Here is an 18,749-nt window from a genome sequence, read left to right as displayed (position 1 = left end):
CCGGGCTGCCGAGGAGGGCCGAGTTCCGGTCCCCGGGTCTGGCTGCTGTGGAGGCTGCGGGGGTGCAGGGAGCTGACCCTGTACACAGGAGCCCTGCTGCTCCTTTCGCTCTAACCAGTATCCTGTCCAGGGCCCCCAGCCACCCCAGCTGGGCCTGGTGTGTTCCTCTCTGACAGGCCCCAGGGTCTGGGCCACTGGCTCTCAGGGTTCCACTGAGCTGGAGAAACATGGCGGGCATCTCTAGGACCAGCCACTAGGCTAACGTACTGATTCTGATCTCATCGTCACAGCGCCCCACTGAGGGAGGTGCTGCTGACCTATCTCACAGACGAGAAAACCAAGGCCCAGAACTGGGCAACAGTGCGCAGCCAGGATGTGGCCCATCACTGTACGGCCCTCCTGCCTGGCCCTCTCCCTGAGGTCCCAGGGGCAGCTCTAGCCGGAGACCGTGGCCTTTGGGCTCCAGGCGTGCCAGGTCTAGGATGGCTCATGAGACCTGGAGCACTGGTGTAGAACCAGCCAGATCTGAGTTCGAAACCCAGCGCTGGCTCTTTGTTGCTGTGGACCCTCAGGTGCATCACTGCTCTGTGCCAAGTGGGAATAATCACCCACACTGCAGGACGCGGCAGGAAACGCGACAGCACACGCACGTCACTCAGGCTGGTGCCAGACACAGTGGGAGCCACAGGGCTACTTCCCTGCTGCTTTTGGCCTCTCTAAAATGGACCAGGACGGTGGGGCTTGGAGTCTTGGAATTCAGGAGATGGATGGAAGGTTTCTGTCATTAATCAAGCAAGCTAGGCTGTCAGAGAGGAGAGAATGGTGGTCAAAGGTACACTGGTTGGATGAGAAGGCTGAATTAAAAGCACACACACTGCCTGGAATCCAGAAGCGGTTATCAGACAGCGTGTCCCTGGAGGCTGGGCTGCCTGTCTGGGGGCCTCTCTTCACAGACCCCACAGGATTCCCAAGATGATGCTGCGTGTGACCCAGGCCAGGTGCCCAGAGCAGTAAACAAGGCAGTGCCCTCTGCTGACAGGGCTCTTAGTAGAACTGCAGAGGAGACAAGGGGTGGGCTCCCTCTGGAGCCCCTTCCTCCCACCCACTTCCCCTGGGTTTAATTCCTAATAGGTAGGGGATTCTGCCCCAAGTTCAGGTCAGTGAACACCTCAAGGGCCCCTGAAACTACAGTCAGCATTTCTGTTCACACGTGTGTGCAGTCTGGGGAAGAGCCAGGCCAAAGCTTTTATCTGATTCTCAAAAACCCCCAGGACCCTAGTCAGGTTAGGAATCTCTGCTGCTATAAGGCTCCCATCCCCACCAAGACAGAAGGGAAAAAAAGCCAAGGCCTGACCCCACTCGGGAAGTGTGCTTTTTAATAAGAAACTCTGGAACACCAGTGCCCTTTTAAGCATCAAAGGAATGCATCCTAGATGGAACATTCTAGGCCCTGGCACAGACAGACAGATATCTGGAGGCAGAATCCAGCCTGCAGTTTCCCCAGTCACACAGACACTCATTCCGTCTGGGCCCATGTAGCAGGTGCCCTGAGAAAGAATTAATTTATTCTGTTTCTTTCTTCTTTCAAAAGGAAGGGTCTGGAGCACCAGCTTGTCCTCACTGGGTGCTCCTTCCCTGCCCTGGCTGGGGAGCCCTGGAACCCTCGGGACACCACCGAGGAGCCTTCCTCCAGACCCCGGACCCGAGGGGGCTCCATGGGGAGGGAAGGGGTGGTGGGAGGATGGTTCTCGCTACCTGAGGCTGGACTGTCCCGACCTACGCTCCTGGGCTGGCCGATGCCCAGGACCTGCTGCTGGGTGTGAGCACAGTGGGACCCAGGCTGAGATGATCCACCCACCCTCAGCCCCGTCCCCCAACCAGCCCCGGACGCCGGGCATCGCACCCAAGGGGCAGCGCCTCCGTGCCGACGGGCAGGTGGCGGGTCCTGCAGCCCCACAGCGACACCGTGTGGCAGAGAGGAGAAACTGCAGTCCCCGCCTCCCCACCTCCCAGCTGTGAACCTGAGGGCAACGGCTAAACCCCTCGTAGACGCTGTTATTTTTACTCCTTAACTGGGTCAAGCGCAGGGAAAAGGTCTGTGCTTTGCAGGGGTTTTGTGATGACTGAGCAAGCTCACATCTCTAAAGATGCCTGGCACGTGACAGGGCTTTAGCCAGCCTTAGTCCCTGCGTGTCCCCTGTCTGAGACGACCTCCTCACTTCCTTGCCTGAAATGAAGGGAACCCGTATAAACTGCAGCTTTGCCAGAAGCTTCCAGGGAGGGCAGAGTTCACCAGCAGGGCCTGGCCGAGAGGGCACAGAGGAAGTAAGTGTCCTGGAAGGCCAGCCTGGGCCCGGTGTGACCCAGACACGAGGGCTGGAGCAAGGGCCCCGGGTGCTAAGGGGGCAGAAACGTGGAAGGGAGGAGGGGAGCCCCTTGATGAGGGCACCGGGCAGAGAGAAGCAAGCCTGGCCTCCTTCACCACTTCCCCAGTCTGCGGCCCCCAGCCCCCTTGCTTGGCGCCCTGACAACTGAGGCCACACCGCACCTCCCCAGTCAAGGCTTCCAATCCCCAACGACGACCACCCCCACCCTTCCACTCACTCCTTGTCCCCAGAGAAGTCTCCTCGGCCTCACGCCTCCAGGCCCAGGCCCACCCCGGGGGCCGCCCCACCGCCTCCCAGCTGGGCCCCTGGGCTGGGCGGTTACCGTTTCTGCCCACGAGCATCCAGAGGAACCGCGGGCAGGCCACTTCCACCGTCTGTCCCGGCGCAGAGGAGGGCCAGCAGCTCGTGTTGTCCCACAGCCCCTGGCAGCCTGCCGAGGAGAGAAGCGGCGTCAGACGGGTCGCAGCGTGGACGCAGGGCCTCCCCAGCACCGTGGCACCAGCACCGGCACCCGCGCCTGGGTGTCCCCCCTAGGTGCACTCCCGTGACCAGGAACCACGGCGTCTAACGGGCCCTGTCACCTTTGGGGCGGTGGCCTCGGCATCTACACGGTGAGGGCTCGGTGCTGAAGACACACAGGGACACGCTGTCTCACAGAAGCCTCGCAAGGGCAGGGCTGGGCTCCTCCAGAGCAGAAGATGGGGCATCTCCTGGCCTCTGCTCGCACCCGCTGACTCCATGGCAGTGAGCCTGCCTCCTGGCTGCACAGTACAACCACCGGAGAGCTTTAAAAACATACCTAACCGGGCCCTACCTCCAGGGACCCTGATTTCATCGGTCCTGCGTGGCGCTCAGGCATGATGCGGTGTTAAAGCTTTCTGGGTCATTCTACCGTGATGGCAGGGCTGAGAACTTTGTCCCATGACTCTCAGACTTCAGCTTGTATCAGAATTATCCAGAGTGCTTGTTAAAACACAGATGGCTGGGACCCCACCCCCAAAGTCTCGGTGGAGCCTGAGAATTTGCATTTTTAACAAGTTCCCAGGGGAGGCTGGTGTTACTGGTCTGGGACCACACTTTGAGAACCGCTGCCTTGGCTATGGAAGCAGCACTGCATTTGTGGTAGGAACGTCATCGAGGATGCTGCTTTCACCTCACTGGGTTCCCTTGATGAGGCCCCCTACCCCCCCACCCCCGAAGGAGAACATGGTCTCAAGGCAACGCGAAGCTGAACTTACGGTGAACAACTAGTATACATCTGTCCTTATAAACACTGAATTTGAGGCTGTTTCCTTTTTGCTTTGTTTGGTTGCTAGGAAGCTCAGAGCCAGATCTGTGGCCCACTTCTGGTAACTGAAAGGCTTGGAAATGAAAAGATTATCAGGTGTCTTCAAAGCAAAACTAGGCGTTGTCTAATCACAGCCTTCTGGGTTAGCTGATTCTGTGGATCTCTGGCCTTTTACGTCTTTGAGCTATTTTGCAACTCTATAAATTGTAGACAACTGATGTCCTGTCTAAAGGCATTTGAATCCACATTTCTATCTCTTCCTTTGCATTTGCATGACTATCGGTTATCTACAATTTATACATAATTGTTTTCAGCCAGTTTTGCATCTATTTGTAAATTCATTTTACCATTCTGCCTTATACTTACAGTACTTTGAGTTCTCCTGTGAACCAGTGGTAATATCTTACTGGTTCTCTCATTACTTAGGTACAATGTTTGGCAGGTATTCATTTTGTATTTGCCCGTGAGTTATAATTATACTCTGTTAAAAATGATCATTTAACATACCCACCCACCAATTCTCCCAAAGTTGATCCCGGGGGAAGAAAGCCAGGGAAATTGCTCCTGTGACAGGCTTCTGGGGGCCCATGCCACCTGGGAGGGCATCACCCGGGGAGGTCTGGAGCAGACCGGAAATTGAGCCGAGGTGACTGACACCCATGAGGTCAGCAGTCACCCCACATCTGGTTTGGGGAACACAGAGCAGACCACACTAACCCGGAGCCCCAACCTTCAGAGAGAACCCAGACCCTTGAGGCCCACAGACCTGGGCTCCAATCTGCCTCACCACACACTCGCTGCCCGAGCCCGGTTCCTCAGCTCTTTTGGGGGAAACAGATGCCTTCCTCCCGAGGTTGTCCGGGGGAGGAGGAGATCAACCTCACACGGAAAGCCGGCCCTCCGTGGGTGCAGGGGAACTACAGCTCCCTCCTGCCGTCCTCCCCAAGCCCTTTCTGGTTTCATCCTGGCAGGGGGAGGGCAGGCCAGGCTGGGTCCTCTGAATTGCCGGGCAGTTTTCAGCTCCAGGGACTGGCGGATGCGCGTGGTTTGAAGGGGCCCTTGGGTTCCCAGATGGCGGATGCCCAGCTTTTGTGAAGCGCAGGGGTCTCTTTCCAGGCATGGGTAACAACCAGGCTCAAAGCATCAATATCCCCCTCGACACCCTCGTCCACGCCATGTAAAGCCCCCTGGTGACCTGTCCCACTTCAGAGGCTCTGATCCTGCAGTGGACATCAGAATCACCTGGGAGGTTCTAATTCAATCATCCTGAGCCCCAGGAATCCGCATGTGAAGACCTCCCTACAGGCGCTGCTGTATGTGTCATTAGGCTCTGCCTTGAGAATCTTCGCACTGCACCTCCGCACAGCGAAGGCCCCTGCTTCCGGGCTCAGACCAGCCTTGGGCTCCCAGGAGCACATCCAAGATGGTGGCGAGAGGCCAGGGAGGTCGCAGTGGGGGGCCGCTCCTCCTGGTGCCTGGGTGCAGATGGCTCCCCCCACCCCGGGCAGACAGTCGGGAGAGCAGGAACCTGTCTGATTGCTGACTGCTGGACGCCTGTGCCCGCAAGGGCTGGGCAAGGCACAGGCGTCCACAAGCGTCTAAGGAATGGATGAACGCCCCAGCCTCCGGCCCCTTCCCTTCCCCATCACCCATCCCTCGCAAATGGGCTTTCGCCGTGACGCCCACTTGACTTCCGAACCCCACGCTAAGGTCCTCCGCCACCAGCTCCGCCTCCAGCTCCGCCACCAGCTCCGCCTCCAGCTCCGGTCCCGGCAGGAGCCACCAGCTCCGCCTCCAGCTCCGCCTCCAGCTCCGCCACCAGCTCCGCCTCCAGCTCGGGTCCCGGCAGGAGCCACCAGCTCCGCCTCCAGCTCCGCCACCAGCTCCGCCTCCAGCTCCGGTCCCGGCAGGAGCCACCAGCTCCGCCTCCAGCTCCGCCGCCAGCTCCGCCTCCAGCTCCGGTCCCGGCAGGAGCCACCAGCTCCGCCTCCAGCTCCGCCTCCAGCTCCGGTCCCGGCAGGAGCCACCAGCTCCGCCTCCAGCTCCGCCACCAGCTCCGCCTCCAGCTCCGGTCCCGGCAGGAGCCACCCCGTGCTTCACTGAGTGCGCAGCAGTGCTGCCAGGCGCCCGGCTCTGTCCTCGGTTTACAAACGAAGCGGCAGAGCAGGGAGAGGCAGGTTCCTGGACTCACACAGCCAGGAATGGAGGGGCTGGCAGGCTCCGCCCACCCGCCTGTCTCCAGGGCATCCGCCCCAGCTCCCTGGAGGAGCGTGACTGGGGGCTCTGGAGGTGGAGAGCCCCGGGAGGGACAGGGAGGCTGTGGCCCCGGGCACGGGGAGGGGAGGGCGATGGAGGAGAGCCGCCATGGGCACACAGGGCGGGGCCTGGATGGGGCTCCCACAAGGACAGTGAAGGCATCCAGGTGTCCAAGGACCAGCTGTCTGCATCCTTCGAGCAACGTGGGACTTGAGACCCCCTTGGATATTCCCGAGGCTTCACCCTAGCTCTCACAGTGCGCCCTGAACGAGGGCGGGCTGGACCTTCTCTCTTCCTGAAACTCCCCTGGGCAGCCAGGCAGGGTTCTGCCACTTCTGGGCGCCGGTCCTCCAGATTCCCACCATGGACGTGGCTCACCAGGCCCCCGGACGCCCTTGGGACAGTGACACGGTCCTGAGGGCCCTGCGCAGACGAGCACGGTTTGCCTCTACTCTGAGTTCTCCCGCACCTGGAGGCTGGAGGGTGAGGGGACCCCACGGCCTCGTTGCTTCTGAAGAAGCCCCACCGGCTCAGGCACACCTCCTGGGAGCAGACGGGGCATTTCCCCACTGTGGAAACACACGGGAGCCTCTTCCCTCACTTTGGGAGAAGTGGCTTCAGGGCTGAGGCTGGCCAGGTCAGCCAGGGCACTGGCCCATGGCCCCAGTCCACGAGGCCGGACGACCCATGTCCGGCTGGCCAGACAGATGGGAAGGGGGCCAGGGTGTCTGGCGGGCTTCCTGAGCTGGGGCATGTCAGGCCGGGCCCACAGGGACACTGGCCTGTGCTGGCAGAAGGCCGGGCGGGAGCGGCTGGTGGGGGCTGGGAGGGAAGCGGGGCCCCCCTACAGCTGGTTCACACCCATGCCCTTCCTATCAGCCAAGTAGGGAGAAGAGGCTCGGAAGGGGCCGTCCAGCCCTGTGCTGGACACACAGCAGGCGCCGTGCGCCGCGGGGGTCGAGCAGGGTTGCTGTCCCACGGCAGACACGAGGAACCCAGGCCCCAAGAGGCGAAGTGGCATGCAGGGTGACAGCAGGACTGGCAGAGCTGAGATCCCACCGCCGGGCTGACCACTGGCAGTAGGAGGCCTGGATGCTGACCCCACACGGCCTCTCTCACGTCCCGAGCCCTGTGCCATGGCCACACTCTCCCAGCCCTGGCCTCGCCGTCTGGGCACAGACCCAGGGGACCAGCGTGTGAGGAGCACATGGTGGCGGTGTGCCCCTTAGGCTGGTACATGGTGGAACACTTTTAATTGTAACAGTTGTACATTTTTAAAAAGAGAATTTAATACGCATTAAAAGGTTATAGAAGAAGCACATCACAGCTGTGACTTTGAGGGTTACTACTGTTTAGGATGAGGCTAAGTTAAAAAAAAAAGTCAGTTGAAAAAATAGGGAACCCTCATGCACTGTTGGTGGGAATATAAGTTGGTGCAGCCACTGTGGAAAACGGCATGGAGCTTCCTCAAAAAATGAAACTAGAGCCGCCATATGACCCAGCAATCCCAGCCCTGGACACACACCCAAAGGAAATGAAGTCACTATCTCAGGAGCGATCTGCACCCCACACGCACTGCAGCGTTATCTGCCACAGCCAAAGTATGGAGACAGCCTAAGTGTCCATCAAAGGGTGAATGGGTAAGGAAAAGTACAGTGAAATATTATTCAGTGGAATATTATTCAGCCTACTGGGATTCCCTGGCGGCCCAGTGGCTAGGACTCTGCACTGCAGGGGGCATAGGTTCGATCCCTGGTCAGGGAACTAAGATCCTGCGTGCCACGCCGCACAGCCAAAAACAAACAAAAAAAAGGAAATCCTGCCATGTGTGACAACACGGACGAACTTAGAGGACATTATGCTCAGTGAAGTAAGCCAGACACAGAAACACAAATACTGTTATCATCTCCCTGGTATGTGGAATCCAAAAAAGTCAAACTCACAGAAGCAGAGAATAGAATGGTGGTTACCAGGGGCTGGGGTTGCAGGGAAAGGCGGAGAGGTTGGTCGAAGATTCCAGAGCTGCAGTCAGGTATGATGAATACGCCTAAGAGCTAACGTACAGTGTGCTGAAAAAAAGTCAGCCAATTGATTTAAAGGAAAAAATATTAAGGGAACCACAGTACATAAGGTACATGGTGCAAGCGGCTGGAGGGACTACGGCCGGGGGAGCAGGGGGTCTGTGCGGCCCCCTGGCTGCTTGCAGGGGCCCCTTTTCTGCTGCTCCAGGGTGTGAGTGGAGGGCCTCAGACCCCACTCCCCACAGGCTCCTGCTCTGAGTGCGGGGAAGGCTGCACAAGTGGAGCAGGAAAGGGAGGGGGGCGTCCTGGTCTGGCCTCCCCTGGGGCTCTGGCTCAGAAGGGACGAAGCACACAACTCGGGTCACTGTGGGGGGCTGGGAGTTTTAGACCCAGAGCAGCAAAGCTCAGTGCCTGAGCCAGGGTTGAGGGGAACCCATGAGGTAAAGGATAGGGGAGCTTTGTAAACAGAGCCACTAGCGAGGGCTCAGCGCCTCTGGGAGGGCAGGGCTGGAATGAACGTAAACTGGCTGCTGCAGGGCAAGCAGGCCCCAAGGCATCCCCCCAACCCTCCAACATCTCTGAAGTCACCTGCTGACACTGACTGCCTGGCTGGAGGGGAAGGGATGGAAGGGTGTGCAAGTGTAAGTAGGGAAACAAGAAAAGACACCATGGGACCACAGACGTCATCTGGAGGGGCCAGGGGGTGCCTGCCTGGTGCCCACGGCACAGCACGGCATCCTCGGTTGAAGTGAAGTGTGGTGGAGACGGACTGAGCTTTGGACACGCCACTTACCTCTACGAGCCTCACTTTCCTCATCTATAAAATGGGCATAGTAACGTCCCCCAGGATTTTGGTGGGAATTAATGATTTGTGTTTGCAGTGCATCTTTTTTTCCTCCTGGTTATTTTTTTCCTTTTTTCCGTCCTTCCTCCTCAGATTACTAGTTCACAGTCTCCGAGGAGGGCAGGAAATCTTACGATCTCCCTGACTTGGGTTTCCAAAGGTCCCTGGGGCAAGGGGATAAAGAGGAATTCTGGTGTAATCAAAACACTTGGGAGAAAACAGAAAAAGAGCAAGACTTCCCCCAGACTAGGGAGACAAGGGGTGATGTGATGAGCAGGAACACAGAAGGTTCCAGAAAGAGGCATGAGTGCCCTGCTGCCCACTCGCCCCAGATGGCAGGAAAGCCCAGAGGAGAAACGGCTACAGGAACACGTCCAGATGGGCAGGACCGACAGCCTGTTTCCTGGCTGCATCATGCCCCCTCTGCCTTCTGAGCCCACCCCCAGGGGCAACCTGGGGCGGTCTCCTTGGCTTTGCAGTATTTACGGTATGTAGGCGTTGCCCTGCTTGTGATGGCTGGACCACACACAGAGGTGGTCAGCGTGGGTTAGAGGAACTGAAGGCCCAGGGTGGTGACGGCGTTTAAAAGCATGGCACAGGAGGGACAGCAACGAGTCTGGGGGCGTTCCTCTTTAAACCAAGAAGCACAAACCGTTCCACAGAACTATCTTGGGGAGTAGTGGGGTGCCCACCCCCTAGAGTATTCAAGCAGAGAGGGTCATGCAATTAGGAGGCTGCCTGGGACGAGACGAAGGACTCTGTGAATGTGAGGCTGAGCACCGCTTCCCTGGGGCAGGCTGGCTCTTTCCCCCCCGGGAGTCTCGCTCTAGGTGGCTTCTGAGCACCGGACGCTGAGCCTCCCCTCCCCCGAAAGTACAAACTGCACCCGGCCCAAAGAGCCCTCCTAGTCCTCCCTGGCTGAAACGCTGCCTTTCACGCCGCCTCTCACACTAAATAGACAGTAATTGGTATCAACAGTCTCTTTCTTCCTTTTTTTTTTTTTTTCAAATGCCAATCTTTTCTTGGGAGGGTGAGAATATCAGTCCCTCTCAGCTCAGTCTGGATTGTAAAATAGACAATCCTCAGGATTTGCAGTCAAAAGATATGGGCTGAGAGTCCTGTTTCAGCTCTGGGTGATCCTGTGCCTCTAAGAGCCTCAATTTCCTCATCTGTGAAGTGGGGATGACAATGGTACTTACTGCACAGGTTGTTTTAAGAACTGAAAAAATATGTCGAAAATGCTACATGAACATAAGTTACTTGTTTCTGAAAAACGAGCCCAGATCAGTAGTGCCAAGGAAAGGGTGAAGAGAGCTAGGCTCTGGGCAGGGGAGGGAGGTCCCAGGTTGCCTGGCTGCCAGTGGCCCTCAGGAGCCAGGAGAAGCCAGACAAGGACTGGAATGTTTGTTAGGGAAACTGCATTAAAGGCCAGCACGTAAGACACAATGATAGCAGTGCCACCACGTGGATGACCCTTGGAAACATTAGTGGAAGGCGGTGACACAAAGGTCACGGACTGTGGCTCCATTCGTTGTGAAATGTCCAGAGTCAGCGAAAGCATAGAGACAGGGAGTGGGTGCATGGTCGCCCCGGGCGGAGGGGGGGCAAGATGAGGAGTGACTACTCAGCGGGTACAGATTTTATTTTGGGGCCATGAGAATGCTTTGGAGCTATGTAGAGGTGGTGGCGGTTGCACTGTGAATGCACCAAACGCCACTGAGTTGTTTGCTTTAGGATGGTTAATGTTGTGAATTTCACTTCACTAAAAAAGCACTGCCCCCCCGCCACCCGCTAGAAGCCAGCCCATGTTCTTTGGGAGTGGGTAACCAGCTGGCAGAGGCAAGAGGAAAAGGGGATGCTGCGTCCCCATTTTGAAGGCGAGGACACAAAGGTCCAGAGAGGATCGGGGTCTTGCCCAAGGTCACACGGCCCTAAGTGACAGAGCAGCACACCTGCCCAGGTCTGTCCAAACCGCTAAGCCCACATCTTTCCTGCCACTGCACTGTCTCTCGGGGAACATTCTTCCTTAGGGAGAGGCAAAGCCCTTCACCCAGCCAGCTCTGAGGGGGTATCAGCTTCTGAAAACAGAGCAATAAATAGCCGGGTAGAGCACGCCACGCAGCTCTTAGGGTGACCCTGAAATGTTCCCACAGAACGTTCCGAAGGCCGTGGCCACCTAACCCGGAACAGCTGAAGAGGTGATTTTTTATGCGTGGTGAGTGCGCCGGGCTTGGCGCCAGCCTGGTGAGCGGCATCTCCTGGCACTCTTCTGGCGCTCAGACATTAACCTCCGCAGGGAAGGCCGGGCAGCTTAACCATTAACCTACACCCCCCACAGAGCGTCCGCCGGCCCCTCCCCGCCTCAGGCGCCAGACAGAGCCTTGCTGGGGACGGAGGGCCTGTGGGCCCTGGCGCCCAGGACTTCAGGAGTCGTGCCCCTGAGAGGAGGTCATGGGGCCGGACCCCCCCAGGCGGCCTCAGCCCCGGCCCGCCCCCGCAACCCGGTCCTGATGGGCGTCCGCGGGGCGGAGCCTGACCGAGGGCTCTACGCCTTTGCTGTTTCTTCTGTTTTCATGCTTTTGAGGGAATCTCCCTCCGCGGCCACCACGTCGATTCTAAGCTCCACGATGGGTCTTCTGGCTCAGCTTTCTCAACCTGTCAGCGGAACAGGCCTGAAGACTTTCCCAGGAGTCCGGGTCCTCAGAAGACTTCAGAAGACTCAGAAGTCTTCTGGCTCAGGGGCTTTTAAACCAGGTTTTCAAAACAACAGACCCCTTTTCCTAAACGAAAATTGCAGAAGGCCAAAATGCACAACAGATCCAGGCGGCCTGGGCCTTTGTGCTGGGACGGCGCCGCCTGGCCCCGTTCACCCACCTGCGCGGCCCGGCCAGACACAGTTGCACTTACTGCGTGTGCCGCACGGCCCCATCGCACACGAGGAGGGCGAGGTCTCCCCAGGGAGCGCACGGCAGAACCCGGCAGGAGTCCCACTGCGCCGTCTCAGCCCTGGGTGCACAAGTAGGACCACATGGGAGCCCCTGGGGACAGAAGGTGGCTAGACCTGCTCCAGGTCGGTCAACCTGGGCACATCCGCAGCCTCCCAGGAACTGCAATGTGAGGTCGGCAGCCACAGGGTGACGGGCCCCCAGGTCGGGCTCTGGGCAGCACTCCCCATGGGTGACGTGGCTACACTCCTCACCCCGGCTGGTCTGTGACGAGCTGGGCAGGCCGGGGGCGTCCACGTCCTCCGCCGCAAAGGCTCTGCTTCACCTCCCTCTCTCTCCTTCCAGTCTCCTCTCTTCCTGCTCTCAGTCAAACGTCTGCACTCACTCATTCACCCAGTAAGTCATCAACAAACACACACCAACTACTAGGTCTTGCAGGCCCTGTGCCCCGCGCCGGGGAAGAAGAGGAGAGTGACACAGTCCCTCCCAATCCAGGAAACACAACCCTACAATGCAGTGCAGAGGTGCCAGGAGGGAGAGAAACAGAGGGTCCTGCAGAAGTCCGGGTGGCCAGCTGCATGGGGAAAAATCGTTCCTGGAGGGGTCTGAAAAGGAGAGTGGTTGGCAGAGTGGGAAAGAGGGAATGGTGCTGAAGCAGCGGGATCAGCATGTGCAAAGGCCCAGAGGCATGAGAGAAGCGGACACAAGTCAGGAAGCTGTAAGCGATCTGGTTGAGCCAAGTGGAAATGTTTGGGATGGATGTGTGGACAAGGGAGTGAGGAGCTGAACCTCATCCTGGAGCCACTGGGGAGCAACAGGACATTTAAACACTTCAGACGCTCATTTTTAAAATAACCGTCTGTAACCTCTCAGTGTGAACTAAAGTTCACCATCATCTCTCCCAGTGGCTTGCCATTCTAGGCTTTATCCCTCAGGCCTGAATGCAAGTCCCACGCCCTGTCACGGGAATTTTTGGCATTCACCTTGGGGACATGCAGACAGCTGTAGTTTCTGGGGTGGCAGGAGGGCCCAAGAAGTCAGGAGGCTGTGGCTCAATGGTGGGCCCCTGTGAGCCGTAAGACTACTGTCTGTCTCCCCCAAAGCACCTGCCACAGCCAGCAGAGGGGAAGGAGGGCTCAGCCTACGGAAGGAGCTTGTCATCCTGCCCCGCCCCTCACGCAGAGGACGGGTGACTCGACTGAAGCCCATCGCAGCACCCATACTGCTGGGCCTCTGCCGCCCGCGGCACCATCCTCCTCCTGCCCCTGGCTGCTCCTGACGGACAGAAGATGGCTAGACCTGCTCCAGGTCGGTCAAACTGGGCACATCCACAGCCTCCCAGGAACTGCAATGTGAGGTCGGCAGCCACAGGGTGACGGGCCCCCAGGTCGGGCTCGGAGCCCCCTCGGGGGTCCGAGGCCGCTCCTGGGCCCTCTCCTCCTCCCCTTCCCTCACCCTCTCCTCCTGCAACCTCAGCCTCAGTTGCCAGCCAAACAGAAGCGTTCCCCAGCCCGGCCCTCCTCTGAAGCCTCCACTCCGTGTGTCTAGAACTGAACTCATGACCTTCATCTCTTTTTCCCCAGAATACTCCCCCCTCCTCCCTGGAGGTGCCGCAGCCACCTTACGACCAGGAGGCGAATGCCACACACTGAGCAGAAAGACAGGAGGAATCTGGAATCTGAGGGCGCCTGGGAACTCTGCGCCAGCTCTGCAGCTTTTGTGATGTCTAAGAAACCAACCCCTATTTGATGAAGCTCGCTTATCAAGTCTCTGCCACATGTGCAAAAACACATTCCCAAGCCATAAGAGAGGAGTCCAAGCTCCTCCTTTCTCACCATTCTCACCTCACAACAAGAAGTGCTAACTATTTTTTGAATGAATGCTTTCAATTTCACACCAACCCCATAAAATAGATGTCGAAACTGAGGCCCAGAGACATTAGGACTTGTTCAAGATCACACAGCCTAATTTAAAAGCCTGGACCTCCCCTGCACCCCTCTTCCTCTCTCTTTCTTTTGGAAAATACAGAGATGGGGCTGCCTTCCCCTTGCAGCCACACACATGCCGCTGCCATCGCCACCAGAGGGCAGACCGTTGTCTTCAGGGAGCGAGACGCGCGACAGGAAGGGAGGAGAGGGGAGGGTCTGGCGGACACAGCTGAGAGGACAGCAGCACAGCGGGAGCAGCGGTTTGGGTGGCGGCCAGGTTCCTGGGAGGGTTGAGCACGGTGGGAGGGGGGCTGGGAAGCAGTCACCGGCCTGGGCATGGGGCATGAGAAAGTGGACGACCAACAGCCCAAGGATTTCAAGAACAAAGGCCATGACTTGGAGATAAGAGTACTGCAAAAGGATCTCTCTGGTCTGTACACCAACAAGCCGGATAACCTAGATGAAAAGGATCAATTCCCAGAAACACACGACCTACCAAGACGGAAGCGTGAGCAAGGAAAAACTCGGAGCAGACCTCTAACTAGTCGGGAGATGGAATCTGTCATAAAAAATCTCCCAACAACAAAAGCCCAGATGGCCTCACTGATAGAGTCTACCAAACATTTAAAGAGGAATTAACACTAAGCCTCCTCAAAGGCTTCCAAAAAACTGTAAAGGAGGAAACACTTGCAAAATCATTCTATGAGGCCAGCATTACCCTGATACCAAAGCCACACAAGGACTCTACAAGAAAAGAAAACTACAGACCAATATCTCTGATGAATATTGATGTAAAAATTCTCAACAAAATACTAGCACATTGAATTGAACAGCACATTAAAAGAATTATACACTATGACCAAGTGGGATCTATTCCTGCGATGCAGGGATCGTTCGAAATGTGAAAACTGCTCAATGTGATACACCACATTAACAAAATGGAAGAACAAAAACCACAGGATCATCTCAGCTGATGCAGAAAAAGTATTTGATAAGATTCAACACCCTTTCATGATAAAAAACACTTAAACTAGAAATAAAAGGAAACTATCTCAATATAATAAAGGCCATATATATAAAGGCCACAGTGAACATCATACTCAATGATGAAGCCTGAAAGCTTTTTCTGTAAGATCACGAACAAGACAAGGACACCCACTTTTGCCACTTGTATTCAGCATAGTACTGGAAGCCCTAGCGTATAGCAAGTAGGCAAGAAAAATAAATAAAAGGTGTCCAAATTGGAGGAAAGAAGTAAAATTATCTCTGTTTGCAAACGATGTGATCTTATATGTAGAAAACCCTAATGATGCCTCAAATGGGCTCACCAAAGTGACAGGGTAGATATAAAATCAACACACAAAAATTAGTTGCATTCCTATACACTAGTGAGGAACAACCTACAAAGGAACTTATGAAACAAATCCATTCACAATAGCATTAAAAAGAATAAAATACTTATGAATAAACCTAACTAACAAGGTGAAAGACGTGCACACTGAAAACTACCAAACACTGCTGAAAGAAATTAAAGACACAAATAAATGGAAAAACATCCTGTATTCATGGATTGGATGACTTAATATTTTTAAGATGTCAATAGTACCCAAAGTGATCTACAGATTCAATGCAATCTGTATCAAAATCCCAATGACAGGGAGTTCCCTGGTGGTCTAGTGGTTAGGATTATGGGCTTTCACTGCCATGGCCTAGGTTCAATCCCTGGTCAGGGAACTGAGATCCCGCAAGTGCATGGCACAGCCAAAAAAAAATAATAATCCCAATGACAGAAATATTTTATTTAATATTTATTTATTTAATATTATTTTCAGAAATAGAAAAATTCATCCTAAAATTCTTAATGGAATCTCAAAGGACCTGGGAATAGTTAAAAACATCTTGAAAAACAACAAATTTGGAGATCTCATACTTCCTGATTTCAAAACCCATTTGAAATCTACAGTAATCAAAACAGTGTGGTACTGGCATAAAGACAGACGTATAGACCAATGGAATAGGAAAGAGAGCCCCCAAATAAACTTTCACATATATGGTCAAGTGATTTTTTACCAAGGTGCCAAGACCATTCAATGGGAAAAGGACAGTCTTTCAACAAATGGTGCTGGGAAAACTGAATGTCCATGTGCAAAAGAATGAAGATGGAACTTTACCTTATACCACACATAAGAATTAACTCAAAACTGGACCAAGAACCTAAATGTAAGAGCTAAAACTATAAAATTCTTAGAGGAAGTTTCATGAGATTGGATTTGGCAATGCTTTCTTGGATATGACACCAAAAGAAGTGACAACAAAAGTAAAATTAGATATATTAGGTTATACATCAAACTTAAAAACTTGTACATCAAACGACACAATCAACAGAATGAAAAGGCAACCTAGAGAACGACAGAAATTATTTGCAAATCATATATCTGATAAAGGGTTAATATCCAGAATATATAAAGAACTACAACTCAATAACAAAAAACCAAACAACCCTATTTAAAAATGGTCAAAGGACTTGAAAGGACGTTTCTTTAAAGAAGACATAAAATGGCCAAGAAACACAGGAAAATATGCTCAACATCACTAATCATCATGTAAATGCAGATCAAAACCTCAATGAGATACCATAAGCCAATCACAAAAAGACAAATACTGTATGATTCCAGTTATTTGTGGTACCTAGAACCATTCAATCCATAGAAACAGAAAGTAGAATGATGGTTCCCAGGGTATAATGGAAGAGAGGAAAAGAGTTGTTGTTTAATGGGTATAGAGCTCCAGTTTTGCAAGATAAAAGGTTTCGGAGATTGGGTGCACAGCAATGTGAACTTAACATAACTGTACTGTACACTGAGAAATGGTTAAGTTGATGAAATTTACATGTTTTTTTAAACTACATTTCTTCAAAGAAGACATACAGATGGCCAACAGGCACATGAAAAGATGCTCAACATCACTGATCATCAGGGAAACACAAATCAAAACCACCACAAGATATCACCTCACACCTGTCAGAATGACTATTATCAAAAAGACAAGAAATAACAAGTGTTGATGAGGGTGTGGAGAAAAGGGAACCCTCGTGCACTGTTGGTGTGAATATAAATTGCTTCAGCCACTGGGGAGAAACTATGGAAAGTCCTCAAAAACTTAAAAAATAGAACTACCATATGACCCAACAATTCCACTCCTGGCTATTTATCCAAAGAAAACAAAAACACTAATTAGAAAAGATACATGCACCCCTATGTTCATTGTATTATTTACAATAGTCAAGATACAGAAGCAACCCAAGTGCCCATCAACAGATGAATGAACAGATAAAGAAGACGTGGTACATATATACACAACTGAATATTACTCAGTCATAAAAAAGAATGAAATCTTGCCAGTTGTGACAATATGCATGGACCTAGAGGGTATTATGATAAGTGAAATAAGTCAGACAAAGACAAATACTATACGATTTCACTATGATTTCTATGATTTTATAGATGTGGAATCTATAAAACAAATGAACAAACATAACTAAAAAGAAACACATTACAGAGAACAAACAGGTGGTGGCCAGAGGGAGGCAGGGTGGGGGAGGAAAGAAATAGGTGAGGGATATTAAGAGATACAAAGTTCCAGTTGCAAAACAAATGAGTCACCGGTATGAAATGTACAGAGTGGGGAATACAGTTAATAACTATGTAATATCTTTGTATGGTGACACATCATAACTAGACTTGTCTTGGTAATCATTTTGAAATGTATAGAAATATTAAATTACTATGTTCTGTATCAGAAACTAACATAGTGTTGTAGGTCCATTATACTTCGAAAACGAACAAACAAATTCACAGACAAAGAGATCAGATTTGTGGGTACCAGAGGCCGGGCTGGGGGGAATTGCAGGAAGGTAGTCAAAAGGTACAAACTTCCAGGTATAAGATAAATAAGAACTAGGGATGTGATGTGCAGCATGATAAATACAGTTACCACTGCTGTGTGTTATACGTGAAAGTTGTTAAGAGAGCAATCTCAAGAGTTCTCGTCACACCATTTTTTCTATTTCTTTAACTCTGCATCTATAAGAGATGATGGTGTTCACTAAACTTCTTGTGACAGTCACTTCATGATGTATGTAAGTCAAATCATTATGCTGTGCACCTTAAACTTATACACTGCTGTATGTCAACTATATCTCAATAAAACTGGAAGAAAAAGAAATAAAAACAGTTAAGACAGTGAAATTTGTTACATGTATTTTACTACAATTAAAAAAACAAAGCAAAACACTGACAACATCAAATGTTGTCAAGGATGTGGAGCTACAGGAACCCTCATTCACTGCTGGTGGGAAATTAAAATGGTGCAGCCACTTGGAAGACAGTTTGGCAGCTCCTTACAAAACTGAACATGCTCTCACCATACGATCTAGCAACCATTCTCTTTGGTATTTATCCAAATGAATTGAAAACTTATGTCTGCACAGAACAACTTGATTTAGAATTGCCAAAACTTGGAAGCAACCAAGATGTCTTTCAGTAGGAGAATGGATAAACTGTGGCACATCCAGACGGTGGAATATTCTTCAGCTCAAAGAAGAAATGAGCTACCAAGCCATGAAAAGACATGAGAAAAACCTTAAATGTATATTACCAAGTGAAAGAAACCAACCTGAAAAGATTACACACTGCATGATTCCAACTATATGACTTTCTGGAAAAGGCAAAACTATGGCGAGAGTAAAAGGATCAGTGGTTGCCAGGGGTTAGAGGAGAGAGAAGGAAGCATCGGTGGAGCACAGAGGGTTCTCAGGCCAGAGAGACTACTCTGTATGGTGGTATAATTGTGGATACGTGCAATCATACATTTTTCAAAGCCCACTGAATAGGAACACTAAGGGTGACCCCTAATGTAAACTGTGGACTCTGGGTGACGATGGTGTGTAGGTTCATCAGCTGTAACAAAGGTAGCACCTGGTGCAGGATGCTAACGGTGAGGGAGGCTGTGTGTTTGGGTGGGAGGGAGTAGCAGAGAGTATGTGGGAACACTCTGTACTTTCCGCTCCACTCTGCAGGGA

The 18,749-nt window shown here is 52.9% G+C and overlaps 1 protein-coding gene across 3 annotated transcripts in view; it reads right to left on the bottom strand.

Moving 5' to 3' along the window:
- SCTR (secretin receptor) overlaps positions 1–18,749 on the bottom strand; it is a 65,417-nt gene that overhangs the window by 32,611 nt on the left and 14,057 nt on the right. For all 3 annotated transcript variants that reach the window (XM_059912029.1, XM_059912031.1, XM_059912030.1), the window contains exon 3: positions 2,710–2,817. In XM_059912029.1, coding sequence (XP_059768012.1) covers positions 2,710–2,817 — 108 coding nt within the window. The remainder of the gene's footprint in view (positions 1–2,709; positions 2,818–18,749) is intronic.

The sequence above is a fragment of the Balaenoptera ricei genome (genome assembly GCF_028023285.1).
Source record: "Balaenoptera ricei isolate mBalRic1 chromosome 7 unlocalized genomic scaffold, mBalRic1.hap2 SUPER_6_unloc_1, whole genome shotgun sequence".
Lineage (NCBI taxonomy): Eukaryota > Metazoa > Chordata > Mammalia > Artiodactyla > Balaenopteridae > Balaenoptera > Balaenoptera ricei.
Note: the sequence above shows the minus strand (reverse complement) of the source record. Positions and strands in the feature narration are given on the sequence as shown.